The 25,221-nt window shown below is 32.4% G+C and overlaps 1 protein-coding gene across 1 annotated transcript in view; it reads right to left on the bottom strand.

Moving 5' to 3' along the window:
• Akt3 (AKT serine/threonine kinase 3) overlaps nucleotides 1-25,221 on the bottom strand; it is a 294,858-nt gene that overhangs the window by 17,553 nt on the left and 252,084 nt on the right. Inside the window, 3 exon segments of the mRNA XM_047521463.1 lie at nucleotides 16,926-17,013; nucleotides 23,759-23,816; nucleotides 23,819-23,972. Coding sequence (XP_047377419.1) covers nucleotides 16,926-17,013; nucleotides 23,759-23,816; nucleotides 23,819-23,972 — 300 coding nt within the window.

Genomic DNA, 25,221 nt, shown 5'->3' on the forward strand with positions numbered 1-25,221 from the left:
GAAGAGAAGCAGATTGAACTAAGTTGTATCCTCCCCAGATGCATGTGTCAAAGTCATAACCCCCAAACCAAAGAGTGAAACTGAATTTGGAGACAAGGCCTTTAAAGAGGTGAGGCATTAAAAAAAGGTGTCAGAGTGGTCCCCAATCTAACCTGACTGACATTCTTATAAGAAGAGGGAATCTGGACACACAGGGGATACCAGGGTACATATGAACTGAAGAAAGACCATATAAAGCTATAAGGAAGAGATGGCCATTCCTAAACCAAGGACAGAAGTCTCAGAAGAAATCACGCCTTCTGGTACCTAATCTTCCAGCCACCAGAAATGTGAGAAAATGAATTCCCTTTTTAAACTACACATGCTCTGATACTTTTTTATGGCAGTCTTAGCACATCAATACATTAATTTCCTATTTTGGCTTTCAACCAATATTTTCATTTCTTCTTTGTTTTCCTTTGGACACCAGTCTCAAAATACTTTTATCAAATGATACAATATAAACTTTCACTTAGAAGTAGTACAGTATTGATAAATAAGAGTGTTTAACTGTAAATCAGCTTTTATATGCTAACTCAACAGTTAGCTATATCATTAACTGCAAGCTTGACCTATTTTCCTGACAAATGCATTAAATTTGGAACAGATCCTTTCTTTAAAAAATAATTAGTTTTCAGAAAATGTAGTTTTTAATGATTTAACAATACAATCAAGGTTCTGGGTTCAAGATATCAATTTTTCATTTACTGAAAAGGCATATTTAGAGTTGGTTTACTTGTACAATCTTAAGTTCTTTTAGATGTGGCTTCCAAAATCCTTTTCACACTGATCCTCTAATAAATTTTAAATGCTACCAAATTATTCTACCATTTACTGTATTTCTAGAAGTAAATATTTGTGTGTTCTTTGCAGTGTTAGTGAAAGAATAGAAAGATTTTTCTTAAAACTTGTCACAAAAACTCACTTTTGATGTTTCTGGTCTGACTGGAATGCCAACATGGGTGTATGAACACCGAAGTCTTTGAACATATCTTCCCAGACCTTTCTTAAGAAGAAATCACTTGCTACTACTAGGTATGTATAGTCTTTCTTGTACTTTCAGTTTTAGGTGCTTAAGAAATATAGAGCAGAACTTAAAATTTTCTGGGAAAGCTGATATACACAGCAATCATGGTACCTTTAAGTGCCTTAGGAACTGTGGCTATACCCAAAATTCAGTGTTGGCATACATGGATCAAAAATACTTGGAACATAGATATTTTCAGTAAAGAATGCTAACACTATTGAATGCTTTGACTGTTCCACAGATAGCAACCTGGTACTGCTTTTTGAGAGAGCAGCTAAGCTTTGCCGTGGGTGGGGGTGTTCTGCTTTATTTAATCTCCATTGCTCCTGAAAAACTGGCTTCCTTCTCTGTGTGTTTTTATATGTATGTATGCATAAAAGAATATGGAAAGAGAAAAAAAACCAATATACCTACAACATATATTATTAATTATGTTATATATTAAGCTTTGCCAAACCAACGAATCCTTAAAGTATGAATTCAAATGCCAATATTTCATTTTTGCAAAACTACATAATTGTAATTGAAGTTCATAGTGCTGATATTAATTCTTCAAAAAGATATACCAAAGGATTCAAGGTATACGCATTTATATACAAATATACTGTGTCATAAATTAAACCATCAAAGGAGTATTATAGCTATATTAATACTAAATATTAAGATTTGCTTTTCCTATGGAAATTTTGAAGGACTTGTTAATACACAACATGGGTGATTTGCACTACTTTAAAAGTAATCCCCAGAATTTTAAACTCATATTTTCCTTTTTTGATAAATTTTCACTTCTAAAAAGAACTTCATAAGCACTCATCCATAGGTCTATGGATGGGTAAGTACTAGATAAACACTGAAAGGTACATTAAATTATCTGAAGACTTCAGTTATGTTTGGAGAAGATTCACTTATTAAAAAGGGCTCTCATGAGTAAAGCAAAGGGAGCCATTTTGAAAGGCAGGTGTTAGAGTCTACTACTACTTTGATGGCAGTGTTTACGGACAAGGTGCATGTATTTTAACTTCAGGACTTAATAACACCTAGTGAAATATCTCTCCCTACTCCAGCTGATTTCATAGGCACTGTCCAGCATCAGCAATGCAGCAGCCACTAATCATTGTTTCTGATTAGAAATGTTCAAGAACATGAGCAAAAGTTTAATTAGTATGTAAACTAAGGGGAAATGACATACGCACACTACTGACCACTGCTATATGGCATTGTGATGCACTGATGGATAACAATATGAAGGAGCTACAAAGCAGCTGCTGCTTTTACCCTCCAAATCTCCTAAGAGAATCTCACAAAGCAAATATTCCAATTCTGGGAAATGTGGCTCAGTCTAGTCAAATTACATATTACAAAAGCCATCGCACAAACAAAAATATCTTGAAAACCGCTAGTGAAATGTTAACATAAAACTTCCAAGGGAATAAATATTTAAATACATACTCACTAAACTATCAACTCACAATTTTATATTCAGTGAAAATATCCTTCAAGAATGAAGGTAAAATAAAGACATAATTTGATAAAAGCAAACAATTTTTTTTTGCCAGCTGCACTGTAAGAAATGATTAAGGAAATTCTTTAGGTTGAAAGGAAATGATACCAGAAAAATGCTTGAATCTTCAAGAAAGAATAAAGAAACAAAAGTGTTCTGAAATTAGTGGTGGTGGTTGCAAAAGTCTACGAATAACCTGAACACTATTGTATGATATGTGTATATACTTTAAAAGTGAATTATATCTCAATAAAGTAAAAGGTTAAGTTTTAAAAATCAAGAGCATTGGAAATGGTAAATATAAAGAAAAGAATAAATAATAAAATTTCTAACAGACTCTGGGACATAGATGAAGATAATGTTCAAATAGGATCAGAGATAATAAAAATAACTGAAAGACAAAATTAATATAGTGAAAACTAGAAGATTCACTTACAGAATGAGAGGAAATGTTGACAAACTATTCATCTGACATAGGATTAATATCCAGAATATAGAAGAAACTTAAAAAACTCAACAAGAGCAGCAATAAAACATGTAACTTAATTTTTAAAAAGTAGGCAAATAATCTGAATAGACATTTTTCAAAATAAAATATACAAATGGTCAAAAAGTATATGAAAAAGTGTTCAACGTCACTAGCCATTAGGGAAATCAAATAAAAACCATAACATGATATCATTGATATTGGCTGATGTCAAAAAATAAAAAAATATTACAAATGATGGCAAGGATGCAGAGAAAGAGGAAACTTTAGACACTTTGCTGGCAATGTAAATTAGTACAGTCATTAAGAAAGCAGTACTGAAGTTCCTCAAGAAATTAAAAATAGAACTACCATATGATCCAGCTATATCCCACTTGTGAATATATATATCCAAAGGAAATGAATCAAGTTGTCCAAGCACTTACCTTCATGCTCATGTTTACTGAAGCACTATTCACAATAGCCATGATATGGAATCAAAGTGTCTACCAGTAGATGAATGAATGCATAAAGAAAATGTGATATATGTACATAATGAAATATTATTCAACCACAAAGAAGAATGAAATCCTTGTCATTTGCAACAAAATGGATGGAAATTGAGGATATTATATTAAGAAAAATAGTCAGGCACAGAAAAACAAATACCACAAGCTCTCAATTGTATATGGGAACTAAAGTTCATCTCAAACACTAGAGTAGAATAGTGATGACTAGAGCAGAGAGAGGAGAAGAGGGAAGTTGGAGAATGGGTACCAAAATATAGTGAGCTAGGAGGAATAAGTTCTAGTGTTCTAAGGTCCAATAGGGTAACTTTCATTTATAACAACCAATAATTCAAAGACTTCAACACAAAGAAATGATAAATGTATGGAGACAGAAATGCTGATTACTCTGATTTGTCATTACATTGTATCAATTGAATTATCACACTGTATCCTATAAATATGAAAATAAAAAGATACAGGGTACTTCCATCACCCCTTAACAAGAATAAAGTAAAATAATGCTATTTTTTCATATACTTAATCAATCTAACATATCAGTTAATTCATAATAACAGCAGCAATAATGTATTCAGTGATCATAGCTTATGGATAACTAAAACTAATGACAATAATATTAAAAGGGATAGGAGGAAGGAACTGGAACATTGTTACATAGTACTTGTACTATTTGTAAAGTGGTATAGTGCTAACTGAAAACGGATTTGGAATGTATACTTTAAACTCAAGGGCAAGATGTGAAAATAAAGTTAAAAAAAAGTACAAGTAATTCATTGATATTTCTATGAGGAGGGAAATGCTGTCTTATAAAAAATGCTTAATTCAACCTGAGAAGGTAGAAAAAGAATGGAACATACACATAAAGAAACAGAGCAAGGACAATGAAACAGAAGAGTTATAAATATTGGGAGATATTAATACAACTGTATGGATATTTACTTAAATGTAATGGGCTATATATACCAGCTTTTAAGAGACATCAGGGTGAATAAAAAAGAAGACCCAACTACTCTTTGTTTAAGACCAAGATTAAAAGCTAAAGAGTGGAAAAAAGATATGACATGCTCACAGTAATTATAAGAAAGTTTAGGACCAGCTCAGTTTAGAACACTTGCCTAGCATGTACATGATGAGGTCGTGGGCTCGATCACTAGCACTGTCAAAAACAAGCAAACAAACAAACAAACAAACAAAAAAAGGAAAGGGAAACAAAAAACCTGGGATGGCTACATTAATCATTAATTTAAGATGAATTTTAAGCCTAAGCAGACTTGAGAGCAAGGAAAAATTCTGAACAACAAAGAGGAACATTATATAATGATAAAGAGGTCAATTCTCCAAGAAGGCATAATAATCCCAAATACAATATGTGTAACTGCAGAGTCAAAACAACTGAGGCAAAAAATAATAGAATTACAGGGAGAAACTGATTATTGTATTTGGAAATCAGTAACAGATCAAGCAGGATGAAAAATCAGTTAATATAACTAAACTGAACAGCAGCATCAATCAGATATAATCAAGTTATATAGAATATTTAATCCAACAACAGCAAAATGCATAATCCTCAAGCCCACATAGAACACTCACCCCTGCAGACTATGTTGTGGACCATTAAACACACCTTAATGCATTAAAGAATGGAATCATATAAATGTAGGTTCTCACACCACAATGGAATTAAACTGCAAATAGGTAAGAGAAAGCTGGAGAACTCTAAATACATATAGATTAAACAATTTTCTAAATAACATATGAGTTAAAGAAGTCTCAAGAAAATTTAAAGAATATTTTTAAGTGAACATGAAAATACAACTTGTTAAAATTTATGTGATGCAATGAAAGCAGTGCTTACAGAAAAATTTACAGCAGTGTATTCATACATTCAAGAATAAAAGAAAAAAAACCTTAAAACAAAAACCAAAGTTGAATCTTTGCAAGTTCAATAAAAGTGATGAATATCTAGATGTAAACTATACCAAAACTTTGAATTTTCAAGTATTGTTTTTGCATGTAGATGCTGTTATTTGGTACAAGGATTTAGTTTTTCATAGATGATTACATTAGTGTCATTTATACCAAAACAATTCACTACACATTCAGTATTTTTGTACTGAACTCTATTTTAGACCCAAATTATTATTGTCTACTTTTTTCAAAAAAATGAAGTTTGACCATTAAATTTCTGTTCATCATTATTTTCTCTGATTTTCAGTGTAATTTTGTTTAGGTGAGATTCTTACAGGGAATAATCTAGGTATATTTTGTACTTAATCTAATTTGAGGGCTCTTAAAGCTTTAAGTATTTATATCTCATGTTACAACTAATATTCGTTTTGATGGCCATCTATTTTATATCCTCAGTACAACGTCTCATGACCCAAAGAAAACAGCAGCTATAATGTTAACAACAGACTATCTAGATGTTTGAAAGACCTTTTCTTTGACTCAAGTTTAAAAATAAGCCACCATATGAGTGTGATAAGAAAACCTCACTGTGAAACTACCTAGCAACTATTTTTAGCCTTCGTCTCTGTTAGTGTTCCTGTTATATGAAAACAATAATAATCACTACCATCTGCATAGCTGCCATTTGTCAGCAGCTGCACTCTTAAGGCCAAAATATGTAACCAGAAAATAGTGAGACTTGAATCAACAAAGTTCTACTGTGACATTTCACAAAAGACTGATAACATTTTGCAAAAATGGATCCTCAATCAACTACATTTCTGATTATGGGTATTTCCAATACTGATCCCAACCTTCTGTGTTCTTATACTCCCTCCCAAACTCTATCTTCCCTCTCTTCCATCCATTTTCTCATCCCTCTCCTTATAGACGTAATCCATTTCCACAAATTCAATTAACTCTGAATTCCCAGTATTCACATTCATTCTTTTTCTCACTCTCAAATTTTAGGGCCATATTTCTAGGCCTTATGGAAAAATTCATTTGGAATTATGTATTACTAAAGCCAGCTATAATCTTCACTTTACACTTTCTTCCAGGACTTCTCCCAGTATTGTCAGATATTAAAATACCAGTTACCATTTTTTTGTAGTACCTATAGAATTCACATTTTCTTTCCTTGTTTTCTTTATTTCTACTTCAGTAAAGTCTCTGTCATTTAACACTCATATCATTGCAGTAGTTTCTCAATGAGATTCTTTTTCTCCAGGTTCTTTTCCCAAAAGTCTATTATCAACAAAATTCAAAAAGATCCAATTACTTTATGCCATTTCCTTACTTCAGGAATTATAATTCTGCTAAGGGAACCAAATAAACACCAGAGATGTACTACATTAGCAGGGCACCTCTCTGGTATTTTTTGTTTGTTTTGTTTTGTTTTGCATTTAGTTTCCATTTACCTTAGATTCCTGATTCTTCCACTCAGTATAACTCCATGTACTTCATTCATCACTACCTCTCACGTTATTCTCCATTTCTTAAAAGTCATATTTCCATTATTTCCAATCCTGTATTTCCCTCAAATGCATTTCTTTTCCATGAATCTTTCCAAACCAGATAAAGGTATGGGCCCATATTAAAGGAATGGTAAATAATGTAGCATTTTTAGCCACTTTAAAATATAATTATTTAAAGCAAAATATAATTACCATGTATTATGATATTTATTAACATGTGTGAAGAAAATGACAGCACGAAGAATGGAAGGGGGAAACGAAACCATGCTACTACATATGATATGATTATAACTGAAGGTAGACTGTGATAAATTAAACAAGTATACTGCAAACTCAAAAAACAACTCAACAGTAAAACAAAGACATATAGCTAGTAAGATGACAGCAGAGTTAAAATGTCATAAAAATATGCAGTCACAAAAACGTAGTGAAACAAAAAAATTAGCAAGATAGTGTATTTGAATTCCACTATGTCAATAAATGTATTAAATGAAAATGAGCTATAATAAACACTTCATTAAGTCATATATTGTCTAATAGATAAGAAAAAATAAGGATAAACTACATACTATCTAACAGAAATCCCACTTAAATATAACTGATATAGATAGGTTAAATGTAAAATGATAGAAAAGATACAATTACACAAAATCAAAAGAAAGCTTAGTACTTAATAGCAAGACAAACTAGGTTTCAGAAAATATATCATGGATATAGTGGAATACATAATGACAACAAGGTAGATTTAACAAAAACATATAATAATCCTAAATCTAAATGTATATGCAGCTGTCACTGAAGCTTTAAATATATGAAATGGGGTAGGGATGTACAGCTCAGTGGTAGAGTGTTTCCCTAGCATGTGGAGGGCCCTGGATTAATTCCCAATATTGAAAATAAGAAGCAGCAACACTGAACAAACCACTATTTTGCGGTATTGAGGATTGAACCCCAGGGCATTGTACCAATAGAGCTGTTATCTCCAGCCCACAAACCCACTATTATAGTAGAAGAGTACAAGAATCCTTTGTCAGCAACCAACAACATGAGTAGACAGAAACTCAGAAAGTGTATGGAAGACAGGAAGAGCATTATCAGCCATCCTGACAGCACATGTGTTCAGTCTTGACAGAACCATCTTGTTCAAAACATGTTACAGAGCAGAATCTAGATTCTCTTGAGGGTATACAGAGCAAAGTAATCTCAAAAGCAGCAGTATAAAGACAAAATAAAAGGAAAATCAATGAATTCAGTATAGAAAAGTAGAGAAAATCAGTAAGACCAAAAGTTGGTTCCTTGGGGCAGGGCAGAAGAAAGAAAAGAAAAAGAAAATCTCAGTAACGCTGATAACCTCTAACCAGACTGATAAAGACACTAATTACCAGTTATCAGGAATAACAGAGAGACCCTCATTATAGCTACTGCAAACATTAAAAAAATAGTAAGAGAACAGACATTTTTCAAGCTGATACATTAAAAACTTAGAGGAAAGATTCTTAAAAGCCACAAAATACCAAAAACCTGCTCCAGAAAATCAGATAACCATGAGAGCCCCACAACTATTAAAGAAATTACAACTTATAGCTAAAAACCTTTCCAACAAAATCAAAACTCCAGGCCTAATTAGCTTCACTGGTAAATTCTACCAAATAATTAATTAATAAATAATACAAATTCTACACACACAATTCCATAAAATGGAAAAGAAGGGAAACTTCCAACCTTTTTTTTTTTCTTCTTTCTTTCACTTTTTTTTAAATTAGAGTCCACCCTGCTTTTAAAGCAAACATGATCCTGAAATGAAAATCACACTAAAATATTTTGGAAAAAGTTGACACACCAATATTATTCATGATTCAGAGATGCCAAATAATTATAAAATGCACTGTACCAAATCTAGCAATATATAATCAGGTAACACATCATGAACATACGGATTTTTGCCCAGGAACGCATGGCTCACTCAACACTGAGAAAATCAATTAATCAATGTTAATTCACCATCTTAATAGAAATGAAGGAGAAAAGTCATATGATCATTGCAATACATGAAGAAAACATTTAATAAAATTCAACACCCCACTCATGGTAGAAGCACTCAGGAAACTAGAGATAAAAGAACTTCTTCAACCTAATCCAGGAGGAATAAAGAAAACTTACACTAACATCATATTTTAAAATATTACACTGAAATAATTTTAAGCTTAGAGAACACTTCTAAAAATGGCGTAGTTACCATATATTACCCACCTTCCTCTACTGTTAACATCTTACATGGCCATATCAAAACAAACATCAATACAATACTATTAGCTATATTACCCACTTTATTTAGATTCCACCCCCTTTTTAAATGAAGATTACTTTTCTGTTCCAGGATTTAATCCAAGATCCACATGGCATTTAGTCATCATGCCACATTATTTCCCCCCAATCTGTGAGAATTCTACCACTGTTCTTTGCCTATTATATAAAGTTGATAATTTTGAAGTTATCTGGCCAGGTATTTTGAGGAATATCCCTCCCATATGGGTTCCTCAGATTTTCTCATGTTTATACTGAGATTATGAATTTGGGGGAGGACTCCTATAAAAATGTTATATTCTTCTCAGAGCATCACTGATGGGTTATATCAAATCTTATCATTGATTAAGACACTGTCTGCCAAATCTATTATAAAATCATTTTTTAACCTTTATAAATAATTGAGTGGTGGAGATAATTTGAGAATATGTAAATTTCTCTTAAATCTTGGTCCACTAATTTTAGCATTAATTGTGGGTTTTATGTGTGGCAATTTATACTCTGGTGTTCTAGAAGTGATTTTATATTTCTATCAATCCTTCTACATTTATTAATTAGAATTAGTTATAAGGAAAACATGCCTTTTCTCAGCACTTAATTTATTTAATCATTCATTTATGTAATACACATTCAGTCTCATGAATGTGTATTTTATTCTCTGGGTCATTATCTAATACTGTATTTATTTTGTTAACTGAATTATTCCAGCTTTTGTCACAGGGAAATATTCAGGATTAGCTCCTTTCTGTCTTTTTTAAAGTACCTATGTAATTTCTGGAATCACAAAATACTCCAGGCTTGTTTTTTATTTTCCCCCTACTAGCCCCCAAACCAACTGCTTCTCCAAGGAACCTTGGTTTCTTTTATTGGCAAATGATATTTAGAAAACTACATGTGGCTGCTAGATGTTCTCATTAACATCATATTTAATCATAAAAGATGTTCTTCTCCCTAAGATCAGAAACAAAGGCAGGATGTTCCACTTTCACACTTCTATTCATATTGTAGTGGAGGCTCTAATCAATACAATAAGGCAAAAGAAGATATAAATAAAATGCATCCAAATTAGAAACGAAGCTGTTTTATTTACAAAGCTGTTTAAAACTGTTTTTATTTATAAAGGATATGATCATGTATGTGGAGAATCATAAGTGATTTACAACGAAAGCTACTACACCTAAGAAGTGATTTTTTTTAACTGAGCTCCATTTTAATTATTTATAATTTGTACAAACTTCCTCAAGAAAAAAAATTCCACTTCAAACACAGTAGTATTGAAAGTCAACTTTAAAAAGATTAGCTCAGTGGTTTACTGGTAGTGGGGGACGGGTCGTGGTGGGGAGGGGGAGAAATTTTAATTCATCTTTTCTTTCGTTGAAGGACTTAAGACATGTAATGTAGGAGTATACAATCTTTAACAATTAAAAGAATCGACAAACAAAAAGCTAGTTCTTTGAAAAAAATAATAAATGAACAAACCCTTAGCCAGGCTAACAAAGAGAAAGAGAACAAAATCTCAAATTACTAAAATTCATGATAAAAAAGGAAATATCAACATGGACACCACTGAAATACAGATGATAATAGAAACTACCTTGAAAATCTATATTCCAATAAAATAGAAAACATAAAGACATCAACAAATTTCTAGAGAAATATGACCTACCCAAATTGAATCAGGATGATATATAAAATTTGAACACATCAATTTAAGCAATTAAACTGAAGATGCTGTCAAAAGCCTACCAACAAAGAAAAGGCCAGGACCAGATGGCTTCTCAGCTGAGTTCTACAAGAACTTCAAAGAGCTTATGCCGATACTACTCAAATTATTCCATGAAATAGAAAAGGAGGGAACCATTACAAATTTTTTTAAATCCCAAATCTAACACATATACCCCAGTTTCCCCTTATACATGCATGTACCCTCACTTTTCTAAAATTAAAGAAGTGATCAAATAATAAATGAAAGCTTCCATCTATATCATTGCATTACCCAATTTCAGGTGGTAAAATTTATAGTTTATTTTCTGGTGTGATGACTCTGGAATTTGACAACATGGTGGTTAGCTTTGGGCCCTGTTATGTCAGGACAAATTATTGGGGAAATCAATTTTTTTTTTTAAGAATAATGATGCCTTATAATGGGCCAAGGAACTGAAGACTTACAGAAAAAGATATACAGGTGATTAACAAATATATGAAAAACGTTCAACATCTCTAGCATTAGAGAAATGCAAATTAAAACAACTCTAAAAATTCATCTCACTCGAATTAGAATGGCTATTATTAAGAAACCAGCAATAATAGGTGTTGGCTTGGATGTGGGGAAAAAGGAAACACTTGTACATTGCTGGTGGAGTTGCAAATTGGTGCAGCTACTCTAGAAAGCAGTGTGGAAATTCCTCAGAAAACATGGAATGGACCCATCTTTTGAACCAGTTATCCCACTCCTTGGTTTATACCAAAGGACTTAAAATTAGCATACTACAGTAACACAACCATGACAATGGTTATAGCAGCTCAATTCACAAAAGTCAGATTGTGCAACCAACCTAGATGCCTTCAACAGATGAATGGATAAAGAAACTGTGGTATATATATGCAATGGGATATTATTCAGCCATAAAGAAGAATAAATTATGGCATTTGCAGGTAAATGGATGGAATTGGGGAATATCACACTAGAAGAAATAAGCCAATCCAAAAAACCAAAGGCCAAAATGTTTTCCCTGTTAAGTGGATGATGATACATAATGGGGGTGGAAGGAGAAGGGTAAGAGAAGAATGGAGGAACTTTAGATTATGTAGAGAGAAATGAGATGGGGGTATGAAAGATGGCAGAATGAGACAGACATCATTACCCTATGTACATGTATGATTACACGAATGGTGTGAATCTACAATGTACACAACCAAGAAATGAATAGTTTTACCCCATTTGTGTACAGTGAACCAAAATGCAGTCTGTAAAAATAAAAAAATTTATAAAAAGAATGATGCCTTTCATTATACTAAGACTCTTTGAAAAACTAATTGAAGTATTTAAGTCCTGAAAAAGGCTTTTTCACAGTTCAACAACAAAGACCATTCAAAATTGATTCTCTGTAATTTTGAGAATTTCATCATGAATAACGAGCTCAATTATAATCTATTTATTTAACACTTCTATTCAACAAGAACTGTATCTTCCTTCTGGCTTTGTCAGAAAATTTTTGAGATGATTTTTTTTTTTTTTTTTTAGTACAGTGCTGGAGGTTGAACCCAGAGCTAGCACATTTAATATAATTTTAATTAAATATTAAGAAATAACACAGAATGTTAAAGTCAGGTAATAAAATGAGTAAACAGAAATATTTGGAGGAAGAATAATTTATACTATGGGACAATGATGTAAGAGTTATTATCCCAAGATAAAAAGATATCTTAGCTCTAAGAAGCAACTTTACAAGGTTACAGAATACAAAGTTCAATATAAAAAATCAATTCTATTTTCTATATTGGTAGCAAAGTGAAAATGAAATTGTAAAATTCTGCTTGCATCAGAAGACATTAAATACTTAAGAATATATCTAGGACTGGGTATGATATAGCCTCAGCTGGTTGAGTGTTTGCATCAAATGCACAAGGTTCTGGGTTCAAACCCCAGCACCAAAAAAATAAAAATAAAAAAATTATATATAAGAATATATATATATATATATATAATGGGAGGTGGGAAGGGGGCAAGAATGGAGGAAGGAGGGACTGTATAGAGGGAAAAAGAGAGGTGGGGGTGTGGGGGGGAAGGAAAAAATAACAGAATGAATCAAACATCATTACCCTATGTAAATGTATGAATATGCAAATGGTATGCTGTTACTCCATGTACAAACAGAAACAACATGTATCCCATTTCTTTACAATAAAAATAAATTTAAAAATATAATGAATATATATATATATATTCATATATATATATATATATATATATATATATATATATAACAAAATGTGTAAAACCTAAACATAAAATTACAAAACATTACTGAAAGAAATTAAAGATCATGTAATAAATGGAGTGGTACACTGGGTTTCTGGATCTGAAAATCATTGTTAAGATGACATTTCTCCCCAATTCTGAAATTAAATACAATCTCACATAAATCCTAGCAGACCAACAAACTGAACATTGAAATCACCTAGAAGTTAATTTAGAAATTTATCTAGAGAAATTCATACTAGAAAATGTCCTACCAGAGAATCTTAAAGCTTTTAAGGTACTGAAATGATCTGTGTCTTATGTGTTAGTCTATAAGATGAACTTGTCTATTTCCCACAACGGAAATGAGAAGCAAACCCAGGACTACGAACAGCTCTTCTGCACTTTTCAGTCCTATACTCTTTCAAATTATCAAATTATGTATCATACAACTTCTAATTAAGGTTAAGGTTAACTGACTTTCTGTTTTGCTCAGACTTAGTTTTCCCCTAAAATACCAGCAACTCTAGATGTGTCTTCATCTCTGGATTTGCTGTAATATTTAGAAAAATAGCCATAATCATGCAATAAGAAATATATAAAAATAATAAATCTCTAAAGCTTATTAATAAAACACACCTCATCTTGGAGATGAATTGATCACTTATAAATAAGTTATACATTTCAAAGATATAAGGACCCCATCAAAATGTTTAAATTTATAAATAATTTCATAGTTTATACTGTCCCCCATGCCACAATTTTAAGTGAATTCATAAAATAGCTAATAGTGTTAGACTGCTTCCTTTAAAATTAATTTCCTGTTTATGTGTGTTATGATGCAAACCCAAATAGAACAAATTACCTTCATAGCTTTTACAAAAGAGACTCAAATTTTTTTTTACTTCTTTTTTATATGATGGGATATTACTCAGCCTTAAAGAAGAATGTAATTATGGCATTTGCCGGTAAATGAATGGAACTGGAGAATATAAACGAAATAAGACAATCCCAAAAAACCAAAAGCTGAATGTTTTCTCTCATATGCGGATGCTGATTCATAATGGGGGGGTGGGAGCAGTTAGGGAAGAATACAGTTACTTCAGATTAGGTAGAAGGGATTGAAGGGAGGGGAGGGGGTCTGGAGAATAGAAGGATAGTACAATGAATTAGACATTATTACCCTATGTACATATATAACTGTATGACTGGTAAGATTCTACATCATGTATAACCAGAAGAATGAGAAATTATACTCCACTATATGTGATGTATCAAAGTGTATTCTACTGTCATGTATAACTAATTAAAACGAACAAAAAACTTTTTAAAAGAGAGACTGAAAATTTGAGGGTGATGTTATAATGTTGTAGTTACAGAGTATCTGAGTAAACATTAATTGCCTCATCTGATAGGCAGGACACATGAGTAAGCCTGTTGGAAGGTAACTAATCTGATCATGGAAACTTTACTTTGTGGTTGTGTTTCTGTGCAAAATGCTGTAATCTTTGCTCAAATTGTGTCTTTTTTTTTTTTTTTTTAGCAATTAAAACATTTTAATTTCTCTCTGTACATCATCTAAACTTCTTTTAGCATCTCCTTTTCCCTGCCCATCTTGTTGGCACCTTAATTCCGTTCCCACAAGCCTGGTTATCCTAATCTTAATATTTTCACTCTGGGCAGGCCTATCCCAGTGGGCAAGCCTTGCTTCTTCACTGGTTCTCAGAGCATTCTCCAGCTGAGGTCAAATTGAATTTAACATGAAAAGCTGAACATTGATAAGGAAATCACTGAAGCATCACTTAAGTCTCCTCATTAGATTGAAAAGGTTCATGTTTTGTCCCTTCTTAGCAATGCCACACTGGTGCTGTAATCACTGCCTCTTAAAAAAAAAAAAAGTTTTCTTCCTTTTTCAAATGAGTTCTCCCTGGACAGGGTATACTGAAGGAATGATATTTAGTTGTATCTTACAGTTTTGTGTGCCAAAGAAAACTTCTGACTATATATTACTTGTGGGAGACACAGTAAGATCCTGATCTTTTCCAGATTCCTTTGTAGTGTGCTGAGATGATAAAAACAGTATATATCTCATAGAAGCCTTCCTACATATGTATGTAACTCATAAGGCTCATCATCAGTGATCTAAAGTAGATATAAAATTGTCCATATGAGATTCATAAACATTTAGGGCATTTAGGAATGGTCATCTGCTTCATGTAAGGGTTGTGAAGGAACCAATATTTGCCACAGTGCTTTATACATGATAGAAACTCAAAATACATGAGTTTGGTTGAGTTTAAACTTTGAGTAAAAGGTGTTTAACATGGTGCAAGTATTTTAAATTTACAGTTACAAGAAATGAGGAGAGGGGCTGGGGTGTAGCTCAGTGGTAGAGCACTTGCCTATGTGAAATACTGGTTCAATCCTCAACAACACATAAAAATAAGTAAATAAAGATATTGTATTCATCTACAACTAAAAAATATTTTTAAAAAGAAATAGGCAGAAAAATCACCACACTCCCTTTTACCAACAACATATTCCAGAAATGAAATACTGTATTATTTCCTCATAGCTCATTTCTCATTCCATCTCTGTTTCAGGGGTTAATGGAGAAGAATACTCAGCATAAAACAAACCTATATAAATGTTTATTGATAAATGTTCCAGAGAAAAATATGGAAAGCTGGAATAAACTGAAATGGGTAGACTAATGAAAAAAACAGACAAGAAATCTATATAAATTAATGAATTAGATAAAATTTCCATATAAAAATTTTATAAAAGTATTTGAAAAACAAATATCAAATCAATGTCTATAGTAACAGGAGATGAGTAGTAAAAAATAAAAATGAAACAGACACAGTGATTTTTCCTGTTCCTGAACTCAAGTAAAAATTGCAATATTGAAAAATACACAATAAGCAGATTACAAAAAATAAAAAAGATACATAACTGTGGGCAATAAAATTATGTTTCAAACAACAGAATAGTTCCAAATAAGAAATAATTATTATTTTATATTGGGGGGGGCACTTGGGAATTGAATTCAGGGGTGGTTAACTACTGAGCTACATCCCTGGATTCTTATTAATTCTTATTTTTATTTATTCTTTTGGGACAGGTTCTAAGTAAGTTGTTTAGGGTCTTGCTAAGTGACTGAGACTGACCATGAACCTCCTACCTCAGTCTCCCAAATTGCTGGGATTATAGGCATGTGCCACTGTGCCTGGTCTACTTGTTAAATATGAAATATTACAACTACATTTCTTTAAATTCTTTTTAAGTAAGGATTTACATAAATGAATTGGAAGAATTTACTTTAAAATTAAAAATGTAAGAGCAAAATTTAAAGTTATAATTTTTCCCTTCATTTTCCTAAAGAAAAACATAACATTGTATATATTTTTTTCCTAGAGAAAAAACTAACAAATTATTATGGAAACAAAAAGAGAAAAATAAATTTTTGTCAACTCTGAATAAAATTTCAAGAGATATTTGGGGAGTCCAAATTATAAATAAAACATACTAAGAAGTACAATAATCACTTAAATGTCAGAGAAAATGGAAAATATCATTACATCATTGGATTTATTTGCTTAATTTTTATGCTATAAAATTCATTTTAGCAGAGTAGTCAAAGTATAAATACACTATGCCAGGAAGATATCCTACCTTTTTATCATACACATCTTGCCAGTTTACTCCAGAAAAGAAGCTGTGTCTCATAATTTCTTTTGCATCATCTGGTCCTCCACCAAGGCTACAGAACAGAAATTTTAATTAAATGAATATAAAACATTTACAGAAGCCCACTGCATTAAAAAACTTTTTGTGAAAAAGCAATTTTCTGTGTGAGAAACAGTTCTTGGGATAAACACTTATAAAATTAAAAAGCTTTCACTATAAATCTAATTTCCTAATATGCTATTAACAATTACTAGCTTCAGAACAATATGGTAATGGCAAAGAGCAGAGGTTTGGGAGACAAACTGGAAAGAGGTAAGCATTTATGGCACTTCTGCAATGTGCAGCAATGAAAAAAATGCTTAACCTCATTTTCCCACCTGTAGAGTGGGATAAAAACCCTTCCTGGGGGGTTTTATAAGGATTAGAAATAACATAAGTAGCACCTGGCACAATAAATCATAGTTACTATCACTGTCAATTCTCTAACCAAGTTCCTTTTGAATGACTCAGTAAAAATGTATCCCTTATTAATAAAATTCTGAAATTATTAACTGGTTAGAAAATCAACAATGCTATTGACAGAAATTCATGGTTATTTTCATATCTCAAAGGAATTCCACAGAAAACAGTATTATTAATTCACAAAATATCATTACAATGTAAATGTGCTATAAAAACTTGTAGTATGAACTAAAAATTATAAAACATACACCCCCTTTTCTATAGGTATTCTCATTTAAACAATTTCTGACACAATAAAAAATTCAGGTGTTTTCTGGCTTCCTCAGTTTAATATAGTGTACATGAGTCACTAAGAAAAAAGAGAAAAGTGAGAGAGAGGAAAGAAACAGAGGGAAAAAACAAAACAGAACAATTACCGGTAACAATTTAATTAAGTCTTTGGGGGAACTTACACATACAAAAATAAGTGTATTATAAATATAGTACAAAGGATGTGAAGCACAAAATTTATAAATGATACTAAAATATACAACATTCCTATTGTAAATTAGTCATAAAATTCTCATAAACTGGGCATGCTGGTGCATGCCTATAATCCCAGCATTTTGGGAGGCTGAGGCAGGAGGTTCACTAGTTCAAGCCAATCTCAGCAACTTAGCAAGGCCCTAAGCAACTTAGTGAGGCCCTGTCTCAAAAAAAAAAAAAAAATTAAAGTAAAAAGGGTGGGTTATGTGGTTCAGTGTTAAGTGCCCCTGGTATCTCCCCAAAAGAATTCTCATAAAAAACTTTTGTTAATTTTTGCTGAACTCCCAAACTCCAAAAGCCAACTATGGATGATTTCTGAGTAGTTCTGATACAAATATTGATTGATATTATTGTTTATGTTAAAATCAAGGATGAAGGTGATACTACAGACATCAAACTTCAGTTGTCAAACTTGTCAGTAATGTGAATGACTTCTTATTGAATGAATGGTTAATAGTTTTAGAACAGTGGAAAATATTTAAACTATTTCTGTGCTATCTGAAATGTAATATATACAGAAACAACATACTTTTAAGCTTAATCTGCACTGTTAGCTTTTTCTCATTTTTTTATTGTAAACAAATGGGATACATGTTGTTTCTCTGTTTGTACATAGAGTAAAGGCATACCATTTGTGTAATCATAAATTTACATAGTGTAATGTTGTTTGATTCATTCTGTTATTTTTCCCTTCCCCACCCCTCCCACCACTCTTTTCCCTCTATACAGTCCTTCCTTCTTCCATTCTTGCCCCCCTCCCTAACCTAACCCTAAACCTAACCCTAACCCTAACACTAACCCCTCCCACCCCCCCATTATGTGTCATCATCCACTTATCAGCGAGATCATTCGTCCTTTGTTTTTTTGAGATTGGCCTATCTCACTTAGCATGATATTCTCCAATTTTATCCATTTGCCTGCAAATGCCATAATTTTATCATTTTTATGGCTGAGTAATATTCCACTGTATATATATATATACCACAGTTTCTTTATTCATTCATCAACTGAAGGACATCTAGGTTGGTTCCACAATCTGGCTATTGTGAATTGAGCAGCTATGAACATTGATGTGGCTGTATCTCTGTAGTATGCTGATTTTAAGTCCTTTGGATACAGGCCAAGGAGTGGGATAGCTGGGTCAAATGGTGGTTCCATTCCAAGCTTTCTGAGGAATCTCCATACTGCTTTCCAGAGTGGCTGCACTAATTTGCAACCCCACCAGCAATGTATGAGTGTACCTTTTCCCCCACATCCTCGCCAACACCTATTGTTGCTTGTGTTCTTGATAATCACCATTCTAATTGGGGTGAGATGGAATTTTAGAGTAGTTTTGATTTGCATTTCTCTTATTACTAGATTTCTCCATCATTTTTAAGGTCTACATAATCAAAACGAATCAAACCCTGACTTAAAATATTGGCAAGTTTTGGTAGTGTGAATATTCCCATCAAGGCTAATTTCAAGCTACTGTACTAGCAAACCATTATACATTATTTCCATATATTACATAACTTCAAAAATACAGAAAAGTAAAATGTAAAAAAATTATTAAGGAGTGACAGATTTTGAGTACTTATTACTTTTTGCTTTTGCTATTATTGATTTAATTTGCAAATTTATGTTAATTTTAAAGAATGGATGCTTTGAACATTTAGTTCATACAATTCCTGGAAAGTTAACAATTGGTTCTTGTCAGCTGGTACTTAGGAATTCCCTCACAACACTATGTAGAAAGAAAACCAAATAGGTCACAGAAATCAAATAATCATATAAATCTAACAAATTCTGGTTATGAGGTATAAGACTCACACAATTGGATCTTCTGTCACATTGTCAGAATGGAAAATAAAGCAATCAGCTGATATCTGAGTATCTTTGATTAAGTGGTTCCCATAAATAAGCTTGTGCACCTCCTACTCCCAGATATATATAGGTTTTCTAAATAAATCACACCCCAAGACAGGACTTTTAGATTGAATCATCTCAGAATAGTGATGTTCACATCTGGAACCTCAGCCTGGTCATTCTGTATTTAGTTAATACTTAGCATTCTGGTTCCTGCCCTAATTCTATTTTATTCTACTTCAAGTTCTGTATGACAGTACCCATTGAGACATAAAGTTCCTTGGGAGGCAGAGATCAGTACTGGATTATCCAAAAGGCCTTCTAACTTTCTGGATAAGCAATCAGAAAAGCAGATACATGTTTCTGAAAGAATTTAATGTATCAAAGTAGTCTGCATGAAAAAAAATCAGAACTCTATTGTGTTCTTTTATATTAGTTATAGTTTACTTACTCTTTAAAGTTGAACTGTTTATAGTTTATGATACTGTTTGTATCTGAAGTGTACCTGAGATAGTACATGAGATGGGAGCTGGACTGAAGAATCATAATAATTTTGTAGGTTTTAATCCAGCTTCTGTTGTTATTCATTTTGAAGTAAAACCTCAGTTCTTTAGCAACAATTTGACTTTGGACACAGCTAGTACAGTTATCAAATATATATAAAATATATACGGTCATGAATACTATGCAAAAGTGTATTACAATCTCAGACTGTCATTTTAGAAGCTGAAATTCTTTAACATAAACTTCCTCAAAGTGTAAACTGTAAAATGTCAAGGTCAATTGCTCTCTGATACACAATTTAACACTTCAAAATATGCTTTGATATGAGTTATCCATGCCTAAGTATATTAAACTCCAATGTTAGAATGTTAAATACTTAGGTCCTATGAATTCTTTACTATTAGGAACATCACAGAATTCCCATTTTCTTAGTACACTGAATGGAACATGAGACCATGCTTCTCCGATGAACTCTCCATAGGATGACAAAGGTGGACTAAAAGAATGATACTAAGGTAATGGAAAATAAGAAATAGCAAAATGATAGTTGACTTGATCAAACTGATGGCAGTTTAGTAAAGAATACAGGGGGGGGACGGAAATCAGGCAGTATTTAAAGTAGCTGAATAGGAAAAATAAAGAGGTATGCTATGATAATATCTGAATGTGTTTACAAAGACTTTTCAGGGTCCTTTGGCCTTCTATCTTTTTTCTACCTGTAAAGCATTTCCCAGGATTCAGTCCTAGGTCCTCTCCACTATTTCTTGCCTTTTGCTACTTCCTAGATGTCCATGCCTCCCAAACCCATATACTCAGTTACTATGTTTCTTTTTAAGTTCTGTTTTCATTATTTCCAGTTGCTTACTTGACATTTCCATCTATATTTTCTATAAATAAAATATATATAAAAACCTCAGGCTTGTTATACCCCAAATTAATACCAACATTCACCCCAGCAAGCCTCTTCCTTTGCTTGGGCTCTCTGTCTGTCGAACCACACATTCTTTAAATCAGTCATGCTAGCTGGAAACCTCCAATACATCCCTGGGATCTGCCCAATGTCTACTTCCTCACTATTTCAACTGCCCTTTTTGGAGGGAGGGGTTGCTGGGTATTGAATAGAGGGTCTCCAACCTGTAGTTTCTATTAATCATTCACAAAACTCTTTACTACTTCAGGAAGAATTTCATCTTCTACCTAGATAATTTCAGAAGCATTCTTACCTGCTCTGCCTTCCTGCCCCTCACTTTCCTAAATGCATCCACCCCAAAACTGCCAGAATTACCTTTTCATAACCCAAATCCATGTATGCTATCTCGTTTTAAATACTCCCATGGGTTCTCATTCCTTTCTGAATAAAGATGAAGTATTTTCTAAGAAACATCAGGTCCTTATCAAAAATATTAGCTTCGTCTCCCAGTATTACCCAACTCATGTTCCATATGCAAGTCACCGAACTTCTCAACTGCCATGTTCATTTGCAAGTCTAGCTGAGTTACTTTACATGTAAATTTCTCTGCTTGAATTCCACTACAAACTCCAATTCCTCCCTAAGCCAGCACAGGTTCTCCAATCCCCTAAACAGAGCTAATAATTACAATATTAATTTGTACATGGTTGGCCTGAATAAATTTTGTTATATGTTTTGTGGCCCTTATCATTCTATAGATTCCAGAGCAGAGACTTGTTTATCTTATTCTCCTTTATGTTTCCAATACTTTAATGAAGTAGTGGAGGGCCTTGAAGAAAATACCAGGTTGATTCATAATATTGCATCTTCTCTTGAGAACACCACCAACCTCTGGGTAGAGAAACTGCATATTAGACCACTAACATTCTAGAAATGGACCTCACGCTTATTCAACAGTTCTTAAGTACCTACTACATGCTCTCCATGGAATAGGGGTGGCTGACATAGACAAACAAGTGAGATATAGACACAAAAACCACAATACAATTTTTGTTCTAGCAGTCAATTACAGGAAATACAACAAAGGAAAGAGTGGCCAAAGTGCCTGAAGAACTCAGAAAAGCAGAAGATAAATGTTTATTTTTCTTAAGATCAAGCCAAATATTTGATTCCCAAACCAAAGATACAAAATGGGAGTCACAGCTCTACCTACCACCAGATACCTGATTGCTATGTAATTGGGAAATAACCATATTAAAAGGAATACATTTCAAAACCTGAATTAAGAAATGAATACATTGTAAATAATCTATCTAAGAAACACCAAACAGGCACAAAGAAACTTGCTTTCTACTCATGTTCTGCATGAATTTTTCCTTGAGACCCTGGGTAAATCACTTTACTCTCTCGTGTACCTTCATTTTCTACTCAAATAGAAATGTGAATAGTATCTACCCTAAGGGTACTATAAAAAGGGCAGAGCAGAGCTGTGAAAATACCCTGAAAAAGAAAACAAAATGACTTTACAATTACAAGTTACCTCAGTTCTTAAGATTACCAAACAAATTTTTGAGTGGTTCCTCACAAAAGAGAACAACAAAAAGGTATCTCCTATGTTTGCTCATTTCTGCTGAAGTTAAAACCACATTCCTTATAAATTTAAAAGCTAGACGCATGCAATGGAAACCATTTCTAGAAAAAGTAGACGAAGTTCAAATTTTAGGATTCATTTATTCTTTTACTCATTAATCCAGTCTGTCAATAAATATATGTTGATCATTGATCTTAAATAAAATGGTAGAACAAAACATTACATGAAGTGTTATGGATCAATACAACAACATATGAAATCATCTATCTCCAGACACCTAAGATTTAATACTTTCAGAGAAATACTGATAAGTATACATATCTAGATGTGAGGATGAATGTATATGCATATAAAGGCATGTATTAAGAAACATTAAACAATAGATGATTTATAGAAGATGTGAATGAACATATATGTGTGAATAAATAATACTGTGAGCAAAGCAGCAAGGACAACAGAACTCTTTGATATTATAACTCTTTGATATTAAAACAGAAATACAGTATGTCAAGTGTAATTTTTTTTTCAGTGCCATCAATCCTTTCACCCACACATGGAAAAAATATTTTCAAATAACAATAGGTTGGGGGTGGGAGGAAAGAATAAAAACAGGGCTTTCCCCCACCCTATAAATGTAAATCATCAGAAATATAAAGGACTAGAAGAAGAAAAGGAATCTTCCTATTCCCACAAGATCAAGCAATAGGGAAATTAAAAACTTATTTACTCATAATATGGATAATGAAATCTCAAAATCCTTGTTTGAGAAATCTGCATAAAATTTCCAAGTGAGTAAAGAGTTGATGAAAATTTTTGAGTTTTCTATATTATGCAGTTAAAAATAAGTCAGTATCTCAGTGGGAAGATGTATATAGCAAATACATTGCTTCTTGGAATTAGTTTTATATGAATTAATTTCCATATCACAATCTCTAAACACATTCATCAGTAACTCACAGAGCATTATTTGAGGCTTACCGTTTATTTGGATCCTTTATCAAGAGCCCTGAAAGCAATGATTTTGCATCTGAAGAAGAGTTCGAGGAAACTTAATATCCTCCATTAGTATTAGTTCAAAGAGTTTTTCATGATCCTGGTTGTAGAAAGGTAACCTTCCACACATCATTTCATACATGACAACTCCTAGGCCCCACCAGTCTACTGCTCGGCCGTAGTCATTATCTTCTAACACCTAAAAGTGAAATCAGTGAAATGATTAATTACTACACATTAACTTTCAAAGCATTTTTCATAAAATATAAGAGTCTAACATAAAAATGAATTCCAACTTTCAAAGCCTAGGTAGTCTATTCTGAGTTCTTGACCTCAAAATGATGAAGCATAAATGAAAAGTATAAATTACACCAAATATGTGAAATATTCCATATATTTGTATGCATACATATATACATACATATACACATACACCCATAAAATGGTCAGTGTATAAAAAATGGGACAGGACAAGTCATAAAAAAGAATACCAGTAAATGAATATATTTGAAGGATCAAATGAAAAACATAAGCTAGCATTTTTTACGTGTTTTCTCTTAGGTCTACTTAGTTTTTCATCGTGAATTCACTAATGTGAACTTTAATAACTTAAAGTTAGGCTATGCTGATTATAGACAATAAAATGTGCCTTGCCCGTTGTTGCTTTAAGAACCAAGTTAAAAAGAAAAAGAATTTAGTAAGTAACAGAAATAAAGCAGTGAAAACTAGGAGTTTTAAACAAGCACAATATAACAATGGGGAGCACAGAACATGGCAACCACTAAAATAAATTTGAAAAATTCTTGGGGTTCCCTCTGTGTTTCAGAAAATATTTAATTAATGAATTGCATATAAAAGCTTATTGTTTGGGTTATAATAAACTTTACTATACAAAGCCTCAGTAACTGACAAAAATTTTTGTTAAACAAAAATTATGAACTCAATACCTAGGTGGTATATATCCTTACATTTGTTTCCCAAAATACCTTAGATGCAAAATAAATTTAGTAAGAAATAATATGAAAATATCCTTTTGGTTATGTTCGAACAACTTGTTCAAATCAGACATGAAAACCTACCATCTGCTTCAGATAAAATTTGTTTTCACCTTTTTATCAGATTTGTTTCTCATTCAACAGAATATTCCTCATCTACATATGACTACTGACATTTTATTAAATAACTATATTTGAATCATCTTAAAACTTACTTTAACTTGGACTCTCAAGCTTTAGAAAAACCAGATCAAGAAAGCCACAGACATGAATTTCATTAATTTAAAAAAAAACCTTACCAACTGATGATCTAAGAGAAAAATTATAAAAACAAAGTAGTACTTTGTTTCAAATTCTCTTGGCTTGAATTAAATACATTGTTGAACATGAATGATTTTTATTTAAAATTTACCAGTAACTTTACAGCACTGAGGATAATATTTTTGACAGTTA

This window comes from Sciurus carolinensis, chromosome 12 (genome assembly GCF_902686445.1).
Source record: "Sciurus carolinensis chromosome 12, mSciCar1.2, whole genome shotgun sequence".
Taxonomy (NCBI): domain Eukaryota; kingdom Metazoa; phylum Chordata; class Mammalia; order Rodentia; family Sciuridae; genus Sciurus; species Sciurus carolinensis.